The sequence below is a fragment of the Mustelus asterias genome, chromosome 4, assembly GCF_964213995.1.
Source record: "Mustelus asterias chromosome 4, sMusAst1.hap1.1, whole genome shotgun sequence".
NCBI lineage: Eukaryota > Metazoa > Chordata > Chondrichthyes > Carcharhiniformes > Triakidae > Mustelus > Mustelus asterias.
Genome location: NC_135804.1, coordinates 140,604,811 through 140,623,161, shown reverse-complemented (window position 1 = coordinate 140,623,161; position 18,351 = coordinate 140,604,811). Strand labels below are relative to the sequence as shown.

Genomic DNA, 18,351 nt, shown 5'->3' with positions numbered 1-18,351 from the left:
ATGGTATAAATCCACCCTTCCCCTTTGAGAGTTTTCACTTTGAACGACTGCTTCAGTACTTTTCATACCAAGATTGCAGTTTAGTTCTTCTTTGAAGTATTTGCACAAATTAGAAAAATGATAAAGTGATTTTTTTTTCATATAATCTAACCAATAATTAAAATCTTTTCATAAATATAACTCAGAAGCAAGCAATATCTCATTGAAAATAATTGCAAGTGTGCTTGGTATGGAGATAAAAGAAAAGAAAGGAATTTATTATCATGAATGAGTCAGCATCTCAGGCAAACCTCACCAGTGCGGCTCACAAATAGTTTGCAGTCTTGTCACTGGAAGCATCAGGTATAGAACAGCAAAGATGGTGCGCAGGAACTTACTTACTGTGTTTTGCATTGTGTTTTTGAATGTTCTTAGTTTGAGTAAGGGCTTCCCTTCTGGTGCTCCTTCATCTGTTTGCGAAAGCATGATGCCCAGGCACTCTGGAGTGATGCCACAGTCCAACACAGCGCCTTACACCATCGATACTGGAGTAAGCACGTACCAGCCCGGCTTGCCAATACAAGGTATGCTTTTGTGTAATGCTGGAGTTACTTTCTTACTGTTGCTGCATCATTTATTGTTGGCTTTTCTGACAAATCTGCTATGTCTCTATTATAAATCAAATGAGCAATTAAAAATGCACGGTCTGGCACATCAATCAGTTAAATGTGATGGGGGGGGGGTGGTTGGGGTTCTACTGAGGAGTAAAACTGTGTGTGTGAACCATTATTCAAATGAAGTATTAGAGACTAACTGCCTGCACTGCATGAATTTAAAATAAAATTAGATTGCTTTGAAGAGCAAAGTGATTAGTTGAGGCCTTTAATTCACCTGCTATTCCCCTGGACAGTACAGGGAGGGCCTTTCGCACTGTTGTTGTGATCCCCATAGAGATTGAAAACTTTTCAAAAGAACTTTGAACTTCCAGTTAATAGCTGAATGGATGCCATGACAGGATTTCCCATTTTAAGACAGGCTTCCAAAACAATGGAGTCACAAGGCAGGATTTTGGAATTGTGAGCTCTGAGGCAACATTGGCTGCTGTGATTTCTAATGGCTGGGAGACCCTTTAAATTTTCATGTATTGTTGTTGATGGGCTTGGCTCAATAGACAGTTCTCTGAGGACCGATTGTCGCTGCAAAGAAAAGCCTGCAAAAAGGTAACTACTCTAGTTCATTTTCTGCAGAAATCCTAGTTCTTCAAAAATCAGGATAATCTCACCTTGCAACAATAATCAGGGTCAAAACACAGGAATATCATAATATCATAAACATTAATAATACGAGGTGGAGATGCCGGCGTTGGACTGGGGTAAGCACAGTAAGAAGTCTCACAACACCAGGTTAAAATCCAACAGGTTTATTTGCAATCATGAGCTTTCGGAGCACTGCTCCTTCAGCAGGTGAGAGATGGTTAGTTCACAAACACGGCATATATAGGCAAAGACACAATTGTCTTTGCCCCACTAATCACCATATCCTACACATCTTGGGACACTAAGGGACAATTAAGCATAGCCAATCACCCAAACCTGCACATCTTTGGAGTGTGAGGGGCAACTGGAGGAAACCCATGCAGACATGGGGAGAACGTGCAGACTCCACACAGACACAGTCATTCAAGGCCGGAATTGAACCTGGGTCCCTGGCGCTGTGAGATGGCAGTGCTAACCACTATGCCACAATACCACATATTCCAGCTATTAGATACTAACTCATCCATTCTTGCGATGCACGGCCTTCCTACGCCACCTGGAAGGCAAAAGGACTCATTTCCCAATTGGATGATGCTTGACTGTCAACCAAACAGACTCTCAACCCACCTCCCACTTTCAATATTTTTATATCCAGTAAAGAGAAATGTTTTTTTAAAAATTAAAACAATCTTTTTTTATGTCCTGATGATTTTCCTCCAAGGTTGCACATAGCAATGTCCTTGAGACTGATCTTGAATTCCTGGAGATTCCAGATTGGCAACTTTAAAGATAGCACAGACCTGTGTGTGTGTGTGTGTGTGTGTGTGTGTGTGGGGGGGGGGGGGGAGGGTGTGGGCGGTGGTGGGTGGTGGCGGGTGGCAACTGGTTTTCCTTTCTGTTGGGAATTTCTATAGTTCTGCCATGTTGGTCGTGCAACATAGCTAACACATTGAGATGTGCAAAAGCTGTGTACATAATTATTGTATTATGAATTGCCTTCTGATCTATCCGGCCCTAGCACTTACTGTAATGGGGCCTGTGTTATTTGGGAGCAGCTAATTCCATTATGTTGAACAAATATAATAATATAATGTTACAATTATCAGGTTTATAAGATTGGCAGGGGTGAAACCATGATCAAGCAGGGGCCGTGGCTAGCCCATTGCACTTGGGGTGTGTTGACGCCTGCGATCATGGTTTTCCCTGGGTAGAGTAAAGGGTCAGGGTAGCTAATGAGCCAATAACCGAGGTTTTACCTGATGAAATTTTTCAAAACCGTCTCGGCCTTTTGGCTAAGATGAAGCATTAGATCAAGCCCAGGAGGGAGTACAATGCCCCATCCTGTCAGCTTGGATCTTGTTTGATCCAGCCCAAGATGGGATGTAAATCCTTGTCTTGTCAGCTTGGATCTGGTTTGTCCCTCATGTGGGGACTATGATTGGACTTAATTGGATTTTTTGATTCGAAATAAAGTACCAAAAGGTACAAAGAAAAGTTATGTTTCAGGACTGTCTCTTTATTGTAAAATGAACGGGATCATGCTGTCTGGCTGGTTTGATTGTTAGAGATTAAAGGGGGACTGGATTGTTTTACTGGGAAGGAGGTACAAGGTGTGTATGCTTGGAGAAAATGGCAAAAGCCGGTGTGCTAAAAGTGAGTCTCCAAACTTCCAGAAAAGATGAATTGTAAACAGTGGTTCTTTAAACTGTCCATTTATTTCCAAGATAAGAGAGAGTTGGGCTCTCAAGGATAGCTAATCAGCCTCTCTACCTGCATACAAGGCTCATGTGATTCACATTGCCTTAGTGATCATTTTGGATATGGGAAGGGTACATAGGAAGTCATTGTGTTAAAGACTTTCCCAAAATATCACTGAATATCAGAGACAGGTTAGTATGCGGTGTCTGGGAGAGAGAGTAGCTCGGGGTCAAAAGTCTTTATGGTTCATCTGCAGAAATGCGGGTGGGGAGCTCATGCTCAAATTGGAGGATTTAAATTGAGGCTGGAAGAAAAGCCTAGCTTTAGCCATATGGTGATTATGGGGTTACGGAGGTCGGACTTGGGTAAGATGCTCTGTCAGAGAGTCAATGCAGACTCAATGGGCCAAATGGCCTCCTTCTGTACTGTAGGGATTCTATGAATGTGGGGCAGCTCATGTAATGAAACCTCCCAGAGTGCACTTAATCATAGTTGGAAATCCAAGCTGACATGTTACTGGACTCTGCGTGCAATTTGTGAATGGTCCAGTACAGAGGTACTAAAACTGTCAGGCTAATCTGAAAGCCTTAAAGGAATGTTATATTTTGGTGGACAGAATGTTAATCACTTATATTAATGTTACATTCAGTTCAAATACTGGGGCTGCAATATCGTGGCTTCATATTGGAGGCTCGAAAAGATAGAAGCAGCACTCCACTGGGATCCTGGCAAGATCCACCTGAAAACACCAAACTGTTACAGGTAAAGTCTAGACTAAAACACAAGGTCCAAAATTATTTCCTTCAAAAAATGTCAATTTTGCCACCCATAAATTTATTTTAATATTTTACTGTTTTTTTTTTAATTTAGTGCTTTGGAAACCGAGGAGCTGCAGTTACTCACTCAAACACGGTCCCCAAGAATAATTCCACCACATTTGTGTGGATCCCCCCTGTGTCAGCCTGTCCTGATGCTGTTACGTTCACGTAGGTACTGAATTTAAAATCTGTGTAAGTTATAAGTTATATATCTCTGCATAGTCATCAGAATGACCAAAGGGAACTCTGTCAATACAAGAACTTCCTCCAGTTAATGTATATTTATTCCATGTCCTTATAACAGTAAGAAGTCTCACAACACCAGGTTAAAGTCTAACAGGTTTATTTGGTAGCATGAGCTTTCTCATGCTCTCAAAGCTCATAAATCTGTTGGACTTTAACCTGGTGTTGTGAGACTTCTTACTGTGCCCACCCCAGTCCAACGCCGGCATCTCCACATCATGTCCTTGTAACAAAGAAATGTTGCATAAGGTGCAGTGCTGGTGTGAAAATGCGAAGGTTTTGCTTTGGTTCCAAATGAAACCAAGTAAAAGGGTTCTGGTGGTATGGTCAAGATGGCTGTTTGTGGTGCCACCCAGTGGTAGCAAGTGGATAAAACAACAGCTTGAGGACATTTTCTAGCAGAGGTCAAATGGTGAAAAAAAAAGGCAAAAAAGCAAATCGCAAATCAAAAGATGACAAAAACAGAAAAGTCTTATACAACATACCAGGGTCAGGATTTTAAAACAGCTGCTTTGAGGTAGTCGGTGATCGGTAGCAGAAAGAGTTAAGATTTGCATTTATGTAGCACCTTTCATGACCTCAGCAGTTCTGTTATTTACTTTTTGAACTGTAATTGCTGTTGTAATGTGGGAAATGTGGCAGCCAATGTGTATACAGCAAGCTCCCACGAGAGCAATTTCTTTCTATATTTGCTCATGGGATGTAAACATCACTGGCAAGGCCAATATTTGATGCTCTTCTCTAACTGCCTTTGAGAAAGTGGTGGTGAGCCTCCTTCTTGAACCATTGCAATCCATGTAGGTACAGCACTGTTAGGGAAGCAGTTCCAGAATTTTGGCCCAGCAACGATGAAGAAATAGTTTAAAGTTTATTTATTAGTGTCACAAGTCGGCTGACATTAACACTGCAGTGAAGTTACTGTGAAAATTCCCTCGTCACCACATTCCGGCGCCTGTTCGGTTAAACTGAGGGAGAATTTAGCATGGCCAATACACCTAACCAGCGTGTCTTTCAGACAAGATAGTTCTCATTAAGGATGGTGTACAGCTTGGAGGGGAACTTGCAGGTGGTGATATATTTTGTTTCTCATTACAGGGCAACTGTGGCTCAATCTCATGAAATCTATTGGCTTAATGTCCAATCACATCCTTTACCCAAAGGTGAGTGAAAAATAATGCAAATTTTTGTAAGTTCTTAACACAATGCCACTGGGATTATTTGGGGCGTTGTGGTTTTTCAGTAATTTCCAATTAAAATATATGATCTCATCATAACATTCTATGACAACAAACATTGATGTTCAATCCATTTGTAGTGGTTCCTTGTTAATAGAAAACCCACATAAAATAAACTCTGTAACTTATTGCTGCCTATAACACTCACATGCCTATGTTTTCCCTTTTAAGTTGAGGCCTGCTTGTAGTGAACCACAAAGATGTGCCTATGAACCCAGCTCTTGTTCTAAATTGCCCGACAAGAAGAAACATCCTCTCCACATTTACTCTGCCAATCCCCCTTGTCATCTTGTATATCTTCCTCCACTCTGGTGCAAATTACTTACATCTCTTATTAAAAGGCCCTTCGGCCCAACTTGTCCATGCCGCCTTTTTTTTTTAAACTCCTAAGCTAATGCCAATTGCCCGCATTTGGCCCATATCTCTCTATACCCATCGTACCCATGTAACTATCTAAATGTTTTTTAAAAGACAAAATTGTACCCGCCTCTACTACTACCTCTGGCAGTTTGTTCCAGACACTCACCACCCTCTGTGAAAAAATTGCCCCTCTGGACACTTTTGTATCTCTCCCCTCTCACCTTAAACCTATGCCCTCCAGTTTTAGACTCCCCTACCTTTGGGAAAAGATATTGACTATCTAGCTAATCTGTGCCCCTCATTATTTTATAGACCTCTATAAGGTCACCCCTCAGCCTTCTACGCTCCAGAGAAAAAAGTCCCAGTCTATCCAGCCTCTCCTTATAACTCAATCCATCAAGTCCTGGTAGCATCCTATTGGCAGACATATCATTTGTTCCTGACAATTGCAACAAAAAATGGTACAGGTATCAAGAGCAGCCCCAGGACAATATCTGTCACAATCCTATTTAAATACAGTACAAGTAAAGCTCTGTGTGTTAATTGATATACCTCTCATTTTCTGCTTCAACTTCACTTTCCCTACCTCATTTTGTTATTGTCTTTATTTAATGAAAGCTAGTCAGAGCTTCTTTGGTGTCCTCCGAAGCATTCAATACATCATTTTACATATTCCTTGTCCTTCTAAATTCCCCATGTTGAAATTATGACTCTTCATTGTCTTCCCCAAGAATGTTAAAATGATGGAAACTTTTAATCTCCTTCAGTCTTTTCTTCTAGAATTCCTATGCTTTTAAAACTCAACATTGATGTCAAGCTAATTACCATTTCCAGATTAATCCCAATTTCTTATTTGTACTTTGTGGTACCAATGCCCAAGGACATTGCTGCAGGAGTTCTGTACGGTAGTATCCTAGACCCAACCATCTTGAACTGCTTTATCAATGGCCTTCCCTCCAATGTAAGGTCAGAAGTGGAGATGTTTGCTAATGATGGCAATGCTCAGTACCATTCACAACTCTCCACATATTGAAGCAGTACTTGCCTGCATGTAGTAAGGTCTTGATGACATTCAGTTTTGGGTTGAAAAGTGGAAAGTAACATTTGCATCATACAAGTGCCGGACAATGGCCATCTATCTATGAGAGAAAATGTAATCATCCCCTTTAATATTCAATATTAACTTGCTGAATTCCCCACCACCACCATCTGGGGGACACCATTGATCAGAAACTAACTAGATCAGCCATATAAATACCATGGCTACATAGAATCATGGGATCCCTACAGTACAGAAGGAGGCCATCTGGCCCATTGAGTCTGTACTGACCACAATCCCACTCAGACCCTATTTCCGTAACCCTCATTTACCCTGCTAATCCCCCTGACACTAGGGTCAATTTAGCATGGCCAATCAACCTAACCCACATATCTTTGGACACGAGCAGGTCAGTGGCTGGGAATTTTGTTGTGAGTGACTCACGTCCTGATTTCCCAAACGCTGTCTACCATCCACAAGGCACAAGTGTAATTGATTATTTTCCACTTGTCTGGATGAGCGCAGCGCCAATAACACTCAAGAACTCAAACCATCCATCCAGGACAAAGCAGCTTGTTTGTTCAGCAGTAATGTTTACACAGTGCGTCGCAGCATGGTTCCTTTGCCGGCAACTTCCAAACCTGCCCTCTCTACCACCTAGAACAATGATGGCAACCTAGGTCGGTGAGTGGGCCACATGAGTAACCCTCCTTCACCTTAGTGGACCACAAGGTTGAAACCAGCCTTGTTCACTAACCATGATTCCACGAATAAGATTAAATACATTTGACACTTACTGAATATTTCATTATGAGTTTCAGAAAATGCTTAATCGTTTATACATCAATAAAACTATCAACTTCAAATGGTAAATAAAATTTACACTTTGAATGCCGAGGGAGCATATGGTTCTCACAGTCAATGTCGTGAGCAATCAGCATGCATCTCACTTCACTTGTCCATGCTTTATGTGCGTAGCACTTCAGTCAGGCCAGCAGGAGAAAAGCTACATAGATGGAAATCAGCAGAAAGTGGGCAGTGGTCAACAAAATGTCTCATAGGCCCCACTAAGAACCCAGATGGGCCACAGGTTGCCCACCACTGCCCTGGAAGAACAAGGACAACAGACACATGGGAACATCAGCATATGCAGGGCCCCCCTCCAAGTAACATGCTGACTTGGAACTGCAGGACTGTTTCTCTCTATTACTAGGTAAAAGTCCTTGAACGTCCCAAACAGCACTCTGGGTGAACCTACACCACATGGACCGCAGAGGTTCCAGAAGGTAGTTCACTGCCACCTTCTCAAGGACAATTAGAGATTGACAATAAATACTGGCTTTGCCAGCAAAGCCCACATCCCAAGAATGAATGGAAAGAAAACTTTGGTGATGTCCTGTACAATGAGTGTACACAATAGCTTCTCAATGTAAGCAAACTAGAAAGAACCTTGCGGGTCCAACTGTCACCTGTTGACCAGATGGCTTGATATGTACTTTCTGAATAACGGTTAAATTTATTCCTACAAGGATTTCAAAACGTCAAGCATTAATTTGTCATTTCTTTCAAGGTCAAGGCATTGCATGTTGTGCTGTGAAGATCGCCTATGGAATCAGCATCTTTACAACATTGTTTTTATGTTCCTTCCTGATTACCGGATGCGGTGATTAACATTGATGTGCAACAAAGTGGCAGATGTTAAGATGTGGATGTGTTATAATCTATCCCTGAACACTTTGCTGAAATTATGATAGCATCTTTAATAAGTGATTCAGTTTGAGGAATAATAAACAAACATCTTTTTTATTTATCCCAATTTAGCACACCATCTTTCTCGTGCTCTCTCATGATATATTCAAAATAGTCTGGGTTTGAAGTTGCTTTCCTGAAATTTCTCTCATTCTTAAACTTTACTATTCTGTGTTCCCACTTCCTTATCATAGAAGAATCTCTGCAGTACAGAAAGAGACAATTCGGTGTATCGAGGCTGCACCGACAACAATCCCACCTTATCCCCATAATATTTACGGGGATATTTACCCTACTAATCCTCCCCAAACTAGGATCAATTTAACCTGGCCAATCCACCTAACCCACACATCTTTGGACTGTGGGAAGAAACCAGAGCACCCGGAGGAAACCCACGCAGAGACAGGGAGGATGTGCAAACTCCACACAGACAGTGACCCAAGCAGGGAATCGAACCCAGGTCCCTGGCGCAGTGAAGCAGCAGTGCTAACCACTGTGCCGCCCCCTCCCCAACAAATGTTTGCTTCATACTTTTAGCACATGGTACTCAAACCTTTTCATGCTGAAGAAGCGAATGCAAGTTGACAAGATCTGTAGCTGAAAAGTGAAATATGGAAATCTGTTTAGCTGAATATATCAGTCTGCCTATCGACACTTTCACTGTTCCAATGCATCCACTTTTTGTGCTTGGCTATATTCCATCCTCTCGCCAAGAACTCATCCTCAATAATAGGCAACATACATAATCGGGTCACACTTTTATTTTCCATATTATTATACTATTTTAATCTATCAAAGTCACTTTATGAAACAAAGACTAAAGTTCAGGTTTTAGCGACCATTCTTCTGCAGGTTCATGGGTCCCGTAGTTTAAGGTGAACAGTCCATCAGTCGATGTTTTCTAACCCCTGTTTTTAAAAAAAAAGAATTAAATAGTGGGTAAGTTTCCATAATTACACCAATAGAACAAAGACTATTTTAAATCGTAACTGCCTTAGCACCTTTTTTTAAAAACTGAAATGTGAATTATTTTAAGTGATAAAAGTGCATGCAAATGTGGTCAAAATAAGTAAGTTCAGCATTTATGCCCAAGTATTTACCCTTGATTTGTAATAGGTTTTGCAACCAGACACTCTTCTGTCTCGATCCAGTAGGGTCCAATGATAAGGTAGACGAGCAGTCCGTTTCTCCTAAGCATAAAGAATCATTAAGACATTATCAGGAATGTGTGTTGTTCTTTATTCTACATTATGTGTAAAATAAACCCTTGATTTAATAAATACCGAGGATTACTTTTTAAAAAAATACTCACAAGCCTACATATACAGCTATAATCTTATTGGGGAGGCAGGAGTGTAATCTAGCGACCCAAGGTAATGCTCTGGGAACCTGGGTTTGAATCCCACCATGGTAAATGGTGAAATTTGAATTCAATAAAAACATCTGAATTAAAAGTCTAATGGTGATCATGGGTGACATAACTGAGGTGTACAAAATTGTGAGGGGCAGAGATAAGTAAAGACAGGAGGAACCTGTTTCCCCTCGCAGAGTTCAAAAACCAGGGGTCATAAATTCAAGCTAAGTGGCAGAAGGATTAGAGGGAACATGAGGAAAAACTATTTTACGCAGAGGGTGGTGGGTGTCTGGAATTCACTGCCTGAGTTAGTGGTGGAGGCAGAGACTCTTTTAAATGGTACCTGGATCTGCACGTTAAGTGCTGTAAACTGCAGGGCTATGAGCCAGGTGCAGGAAGATGGGATTAGAAAGGGCACCTTTGGGTCAGCATGGACCTTCTGTGCTGTTTCATTTCTATGGTTCTGTGAAACCATCGTTGATTGTCGTAAAAGCCCATCTGGTTTATTAATGTCCCTTTAGGGCAGGGGTCTCCAAACTATGGCCCGCGGGCCACATTCGGCCCGCAGCGGGCCACATCCGGCCGGAAGTTTGGAGACCGCTGCTTTAGGGGATGGAATTTGCTGTCTTTACCTGGTCTGGCCTGTGAGAGACTCCAGATCCACAGCACTGTGTTTGACCTTTGAATGCTCTCAGGGATGGGCAATAAATGCCCTCAGGCAATAAATGCTGGAACAACCAGCGACCACCACATGAACAAATAAAATAAATCTTATTGCCAAGAACCGTACTGACTCCAGTGGTTTCGAATGGACTCTTCCACCGATTCTGTTTGAGTGAATTTCATCCACTGTCCTCACATTATCCCGGACTCACAAGACAGTCAAGCTATGTATTCCCATCAAATGGAAATTTTCCCTGCCAGAATTTTAAAAGGGGGCAGGGGTCAGGGATATATTTAAATCTGGAAACAGTTACTTTATTGCATACCACAAATAAATTCACAGCAAATTATTAGGCAATCTATTGTAAAGGGAAATTTTAAGCATTTTTTCTATTCCCGCTGAGAACTATGTACAACTTGCATTTATATAGCACTTTTAATGTAGTAAAACACCCCAAGGCCCTTCACATGAGCAATAAAATTAATCTGATGCTGAGCCACATTGGAAATATTAGGACATAGACATTGCACCTAATGTACTACAGTTAAGATTATACTTCAAGTGTATGACTGCCTAATCTCAGCTGTTCCATGGAAAAGGTATTAAGTTGAAGCATGGTGTGCTCCCAGGGAGAAAGGGGTGAATGTGTGTATCTCTGTGCCTATGAAAAATCAATGAAAATGTCAACTAAAGCTCCTCATATATCCCCAGCAGACACAAGCACCATTGATGAAGCACTTCATTAACCCAGCTCTGTGGATTCAATTCTGACTGCGGCTTTTAAACTGGTTTTAATACTTAACATGGTTGGCTGCATGACAAGAACATGGTCAGATGATCCTGGGCGTCAATTCCTAACATTCTTCTTGACATGCATTCAATTTTACTCCTTTCCATTAGAACGTTTGGACTACAACAAACATACCCTCGTTTATCCTGGAGGACACGGTCAATTTGGTCAAGTGTGGGGGCCCTATTTTTGCAGCATTACTTATGTATTGAAGATATAACATAGGGAAGGAGAATGGCTCAGCTTGTAATACTTTGGACTCTGTTCCATTAGAAACGTATGAAAATTTATTTCTGGAAGTTTTATTCCAATATAATTAGTTACTCTTTTTGCCGATTGTTTTGTGTTCCTAGTTCTCTTTTCTAGATTCTGCAGAAAGAACATCTCCACACCCATCTCATAATTCCCTTTACCGACAGCAAAACCTCAGCCATGTTCCTTGCCCCATGTGAGATCAAAGTTTTTGATATTCCATTTATGGGATGCCAGCATTTTGTACCCATCCTAATTGCCCCTGAGAATGTGGTAGTGAGCCACATTCTTGAATGCACACACACAGTGGTGGGAGGATTCCAGGATCTTTGACCCAACGGCAGTGGAGGGACCACAATATAGTACCAAGTCTGGATCATGTGTGACTTTGAGGGGACCTTGTAGATGGTGGCATTCCCATGCATCCTTTGTCCTTTAGGTGGTGGAGGTCATGGGTTTGGAAGGTGTTGTCAAAGTAGCCTAGTCAAGTTGCTGCAGTGCATCCTATAGATGGTACACACTGCTGCCACTCTGCACCAGTTCTGAAGGGAATGAGTGTTTAAGATGGCCAGTGGGGTGCTAATCAAGTGGCTGCTTCATTCCAAATGGTGTTAAGCTTCCTCAGTGTTGTTGGAGTTTCACTTATCCAAGCAAGTGGGGAATAGTTCATCACACTCCTTGTGCCTTCTCGATGCTCCTCTTCAACTAATGCCCAGACAGAAGCACCTCTAATTGAAGTTACTGGGATAACCGTCATAAACAGGAATCCTGGTTTACTTCTTTCTATTCATTCATGGGGCATGGGCATCGCTGGCTGGCCAGTATTTATTGCCTATTCCTAGTTGCCCTCGAGAAGAGCCACCTTCTTGAAACGCTGCAGTCCATATGCTGTGGGTTGACCCACAATGCCGTTAGGAAGGGAATTCCAGGACTTTGACCTAGCGACTGTAAGGACCGGAAATATATTTCCAAGTCAGGATGGTGAATGGCTTGGAGAGGAACTTGGAGTGGTGTTCCCATGTATCTGCTGCCCCTGTCCTTCTCGATGGAAGTGGTCATGGGTTTGGAAGGTGCTGTTTAAAGATCTTTGGTGAATTGCTGTAGTGCATCTTGTATCAGTGCATCACACTGCTGCCACTGAGCATCGGCGGTGGAGGGAGTGGATGTTTGCTGATGTGGTGCCAAACAAGCGGGCTGCTTTGTCCTGGATGGTGTCAAACTTCTGAAGTGTTTTTGGCACTGCACCCATTCAGGCAAGCGGGGAGTATTCCACCACACTCCTGATTTGTGCCTTGTAGATGCTGGGTAGGCTTTGGGGAGTCAGGATGTGAGTTACTCGCCGCATTATTCCTAGCCTCTGACCAGCTCTTGTAGCCACTGTGTTTATGTGGCGAGAGACTGAAGTGACGGTGCCATTTGAGTCACAACAATGGCTGCACCATTGGCGATATCGTCTTTTGGGTGAGAGGTTAAAACCAAGCCAGCATTTACCCCTTCAGGTGCATATGAAAGATCCCAGGGCATCATCTGGAAGAAGAACAGGGTTGCGGGTGGAGTTGGTCTCCCCTGGCATTCTGGGCCAATATTTATCCCTCAATAATGTTCCTCCAAAGACACTTAAGATATTAAAGGTGCTATATAGATGTTGCTATAAAGGTGCTGTTGCTGTTTAACCAAGATTGAAGGATTTATTTGTGGCGATCTTAGCAGCTCTGAAGACTCTGGGAGTCCCTGAGGTGGTGAAAGTAGGATTGTCAACTGTGATTAAACATATTTTTGCAGGTTTCACCACACGGCTCCAGCCATTATTTGGCCAGTACATTCACCCTAGTGCCACACTGCCTTCCTACACCAACTGGAAATCAGAAAGATTCATTACCCAATTGGATGGTGTCTGACTGCCAGCCAAACAGATATTGCCCCCCAGTTTCAATACTTTTATATCTGGCAAAGAGAAAACTTTGATTTGATTTATATTTGACTATCGGTCGGTGGCTCTGACATCCATCATTATGAAGTGTTTCGAAAGGTTAGTCATGGCATGAATCAATTCCAGCCTCCTGGACTATTTGGATCCACTACAGTTTGCCTACCCGCCGCAACAGGTGCATAGCAGACGCCATTTCCCTGGCCCTGCACTCAACCCTGAAACACCTAGATAACAAGGACACTTATGTCAGACTCCTATTTATTGACGACAGCTCAGCCTCCAACACTATTATTCCCACGAAACTCATCTCCAAACTCCGTGCCCTGGGCCTCGGCACCTCCCTTTGCCACTGGATCATGAACTTCTGAACTCACAGACCACAATCAGTAAAGATAGGCAACAACACCTCCTCCACGATCATCCTCAACACTGGTGCCCCACAAGGCTGTGTTCTCAGCTCCCTACTATACTCCTTATACACCTATGACTGTGTGGCCAAATTCCCCTCCAATTCGATTTTCAAGTTTGTTGACACCACCGTAGTGGGTCGGATCTCAAACAATGACGAGACAGAGTACAGGAATGAGATAGAGTAATCTGGTGAACTGGTGCGGCAACAATAATCTCTCCCTCAATGTCAACAAAATGAAGGGGATTGTCATTGACTTCAGGAAGTGTAAAGGAGAATATGCCCCTGTCTACATCAATGGGGACGAAGTAGAAAGAGTCGAGAGCTTCAAGTTTTTAGGTGTCCAGATCATCAACAATCTGTCCAGGTCCCCCCACGCCAACACTATAGTTAAGAAAGCCCACCAACGCCTCTACTTTCTCAGAAGACTGAGGAAATTTGGCATGTCAGCTACGACTCTCACCAACTTTTACAGATGCACCATAGAAAGCATTCTTTCTGGTTGTATCACAGCTTGGTATGGCTCCTGCTCTGCTCAAGACGCAAGGAACTACAAAAGGTCGTGAATGTAGCCCAATCCATCATGCAAACCAGCCTCTCATCTATTGACTCTGTCTACACTTCCCGCTGCCTCGGCAAAGCAGCCAGCATAATTAAGGACCCCACATACCCCGGACATTCTCTCTTCCACCTTCTTCCATCGGGAAAAAGATACAAAAGTTTGAGGTCACATACTAACCGACTCAAGAACAGCTTAAGAACATAAGAAATAGGAGCAGGAGTAGGCCATCTAGCCCCTCGAGCCTGCCCCGCCATTCAATAAGATCATGGCTGATCTGAAGTGAATCAGTTCCACTTACCCGCCTGCTCCCCATAACCCTTAATTCCCCTACTGATCAGAAATCCATCTATCCGTGACTTAAACATATTCAACGAGGTAGCCTCCACCACTTCAGTGGGCAGAGAATTCCAGAGATTCACCACCCTCTGAGAGAAGAAGTTCCTCCTCAACTCGATCCTAAACTGACCCCCCTTTATTTTGAGGCTGTGCCCTCTAGTTCTGGTTTCCTTTGTAAGTGGCAAGAATCTCTCCACTTCTACCCTATCCAGCCCCTTCATTATCTTATATGCCTCTATAAGATCACCCCTCAGCCTTCTAAACTCCAACGAGTACAAACCTAATCTGCTCAATCTCTCCTCATAATCTACACCCCTCATCTCCGGTACCAACCTGGTGAACCTTCTCTGCACTCCCTCCAAGGCCAATATATCCTTTTGCAAGTAAGGGGACCAAAACTGCACACAGTATTCCAGCTGCAGCCTCACCAATGCCTTGTACAGATGCAGCAAGACTTCTCTGCGTTTATATTCTATCCTCTTCGCGATAAATGCCAACATCCCATTTGCCTTCTTGATCACCTGTTGTACTTGCAGACTGAGTTTTTGCGACTCATGCACAAGGACCCCCAGGTCCCTTCGCACAGTAGCATGTTGTAATTTTTTTCCATTTAAATAATAATCCAATTTGCTATTATTTCTTCCAAAGTGAATAACCTCGCATTTGCCAACGTTATACTCCATCTGCCAGATCCTCGCCCACTCACTCAGCCTATTCAAATCTCTCTGCATACCTTCCGCTTCCTCCACGCAATTCACTTTCCCACTTATCTTCGTGTCGTCAGCAAACCTTGTTACCCTACACTCAATCCCCTCCTCCAGATCATCTATGTAAATAGTAAACAGTTGAGGCCCCAGTACCGATCCCTGCGGCACGCCACTAGTCACCATCTGCCAACCAGAAATGCACCCATTTATTCCAACTCTCTGCTTCCTGTTGGATAGCCAATCCCCAATCCATGCTAACACCCTACCCCCAACTCCGTGTGCCCCAATCTTCTTCAGCAACCTTTTGTGAGGCACCTTATCGAATGCCTTTTGGAAATCCAAAAACACCACATCTACCGGTTCCCCTCCGTCAACCGCACTAGTCACATCTTCATAAAAATCCAGTAAGTTCGTCAAACACGACTTTCCTCTCATGAATCCATGCTGCGTCTGCTTGATCGAACCATTCTTATCCAGATGGCCTGCTATTTCTTCTTTAATGATGGATTCCAGCATTTTCCCAACTACAGACGTTAAGCTAACTGGCCTGTAGTTACCCGCCTTTTGTCTACTTCCTTTTTTAAACAGCGGCGTAACAGTAGCCGTTTTCCAATCAGCCGGCACTACCCCAGAGTCCAGTGAATTTTGATAAATAACCACTAACCCATCCGCTATTACCTCTGACATTTCTTTCAGTACCCTGGGATGCATTCCATCCGGGCCCGGGGACTTGTCCACCTTCAGTCCCGTTAGTCTTCCAAGCACTGCCTCTCTAGTGACAATAATTGTATTGAGTACCTCTCCTCCTATCAACACTCGATCGTTAATATTCGGTAAACTATTTGTGTCTTCCACCGTGAAGACCGACACAAAAAACCTATTTAAAGTCTCAGCCATTTCCTCGTTTTCCACTATTAAATCCCCCCTCTCGTCCTCCAAGGGTCCAACATTCACTCTAGCCACTCTATTCCTTTTTATATATTTGTAAAAACTTTTACTATTATTTTTTATGTTTAGAGCTAGTTTAGTTTCATAATCTATCTTTCCTTTCTTTATTACTTTCTTAGTCATTCTTTGTTGTTTTTTAAAGCTTTCCCAATCTTCTAAGTCTCCACTATTTTTGGCCACTCTGTACACATCGGTTTTTAATTTAATACTCTCCTTTATTTCCTTCATTATCTACGGCTGGCTATCCCTTTTCTTACAGTCCTTCTTTATCACCGGAATATATTTTTGCTGAGTACTAAAAAGATCTCCTTAAAAATCCTCCATTGTTCCTCAGCTGTCCTACCTACCTGTCTGCTCTCCCAGTCCACCCGAGCCAATTCAGCCCTCATCCTATCGTACTCCCCTCTGTTCAAGCAGAGGACATTGGTTTGGGACCCTACTTTCTCCCCCTCCATCTGCACCAGAAATTCGACCATATTGTGATCACTCGACCCAAGAGGGTCCTTCACAAGAAGATCCTTAATTCTACCTGTCTCGTTACATATTACCCGATCTAAGATAACTCGTTCCCTCGTAGGTTCTGTAACATACTGTTCAAGGAAACTATCCCGACAGCATTCTAAGAACTCTTCCTCCATCACACCACGTCCAACTTGAGTCAGCCAATCAATATGCAGGTTAAAATCCCCCATGATTATTGCTTCTTCCCTGCTGCTGTCAGACTTTTGAATGGACTTACCTTGCATTAAGTTGATCTTTCTCTACACCCTAGCTATGACTGTAACACTACATTCTGCACTCTCTTGTTTCCTTCTTTATGAACGGTATGTTTTGTCTGAATAGCACGCAAGAAACAATACTTTCCACTGTATACTAATACATGTGACAATAATAAATCAAATCAAATGTATTGGGATACACTGAAAAGTAATGTTTCTTGCGCGCTATCCAGACAAAGTATACCATTTATAGAGTACAAAGGGGCAATACCGTGGATAGCACGGTTGCCTCACTGTGCCAGGGACCTGGAACCTGGATTAGTTTCTCGACTTCGGTCACCATCTGTGTGAGCTTCCTCCAGGTGCTCCGGTTTCCTCCCATAGTTCGAAAGACGTGCTGGTTAGGTGCGTTGGCCGTGCTAAATTCTCCCTCAGTGTATCCGAACAGGAGGGGAGTGTGGCCAGTAGGGGATTTTCACAGTAACTTCATTGCAGTGTAAGCCTACTTGTGACACTAATAAATAAACTTTAAATTTTTAAATATAGGGGAGAAGGAAAGGAGAGAGTGCAGAATATGGTGTTGTAGTTACAGGTAGAGTGTAGCGAAAGATCAGCTTAATTGAAGGAAAATGAAAAGCAGACAATCATTCCCCAGGGTTAGAATCCTTACAGTGCAAAAGGAGGCCATTCAGTCCATCAAGCCTGCACTGACAACAATCCCATCCTGGCCCTATCCCCATAATCTCACATATTTACCCTGTTAATCCACTGACACTAAGGGGCATTTTACTATGGCCCATGCATCTAACCAGCATGTCTCTCGGACTGTGGGAGGGAACCGGAGCACCCGGAGGAAACCCACACAGACACGGGGAGAACGTGCAAACTTCACACGGGCAGCGACCCAAGCCAGGAATGGAACCCAGGTCCCTGGAGCTGTGAGGCAGCAATGCTAACCACTGTGCCTTGTCCTGAAGATTGATCTTCAATTCCTGGGGGGGCTGCAGGCCAATCCTCAAACCCTTGGACAGGCGCTATATAAATGCAACTGAACCCGACCAGGGTTACCTTGCCGCCGTTCGTCCACCGGTGAACGTAGATGGTGGCGAGTCCGGGCACCGTCAGGCAGCCGGCCATGATGAAGAGGCCGGGTAAGATCTCGTACCACATCCTGGGCCTCCCTGCGTCTCCCTCCCCCCGCGACCGACTGACCTTCCCTCCCCAGGGCGCACCGAGCATGCGTGGAACCGGGCCTCGCACCGAGCGTGCGCAGAACTGACCCCGCCCACTCCTGATTCCCCCC

The 18,351-nt window shown here is 43.3% G+C and overlaps 2 protein-coding genes across 2 annotated transcripts; one reads left to right on the top strand and one right to left on the bottom strand.

Annotated features, from left to right (window-relative positions):
• The first annotated feature begins 358 nt into the window (after positions 1-358).
• LOC144493172 (putative defense protein 3) lies at positions 359-3,923 on the top strand. The gene is made up of 3 exons (XM_078212068.1): positions 359-563; positions 3,583-3,695; positions 3,804-3,923. The coding sequence occupies exons 1-3, from the start codon at positions 359-361 to the stop codon at positions 3,921-3,923; spliced, it is 438 nt and encodes a 145-aa protein (XP_078068194.1).
• A 5,199-nt stretch (positions 3,924-9,122) lies between these two features.
• On the bottom strand, positions 9,123-18,299 carry ndufa1 (NADH:ubiquinone oxidoreductase subunit A1). The gene is made up of 3 exons (XM_078210411.1): positions 18,117-18,299; positions 9,478-9,567; positions 9,123-9,285 (listed from the first exon to the last, which is right to left on the bottom strand). The coding sequence occupies exons 1-3, from the start codon at positions 18,285-18,287 to the stop codon at positions 9,265-9,267; spliced, it is 282 nt and encodes a 93-aa protein (XP_078066537.1). The 5' UTR covers positions 18,288-18,299; the 3' UTR covers positions 9,123-9,264.
• Positions 18,300-18,351: the final 52 nt, after the last annotated feature.

Coding starts and splice junctions, on each gene's coding strand:
- ndufa1 (XM_078210411.1), bottom strand. CDS start 18,287: ATGCTCGGTGCGCCCTGGGGAGGGAAGGTCAGTCGGTCGCGGGGGGAG. Junction 9,568..18,116: donor GGTGGACGAACGGCGGCAAG/GTAACCCTGGTC, acceptor CTTTATGCTTAG/GAGAAACGGACTGCTCGTCT. Junction 9,286..9,477: donor AAACCTATTACAAATCAAGG/GTAAATACTTGG, acceptor TTTTAAAAACAG/GGGTTAGAAAACATCGACTG.
- LOC144493172 (XM_078212068.1), top strand. CDS start 359: ATGGTGCGCAGGAACTTACTTACTGTGTTTTGCATTGTGTTTTTGAAT. Junction 564..3,582: donor GCCCGGCTTGCCAATACAAG/GTATGCTTTTGT, acceptor TGTTACATTCAG/TTCAAATACTGGGGCTGCAA. Junction 3,696..3,803: donor AAAACACCAAACTGTTACAG/GTAAAGTCTAGA, acceptor TTTTTAATTTAG/TGCTTTGGAAACCGAGGAGC.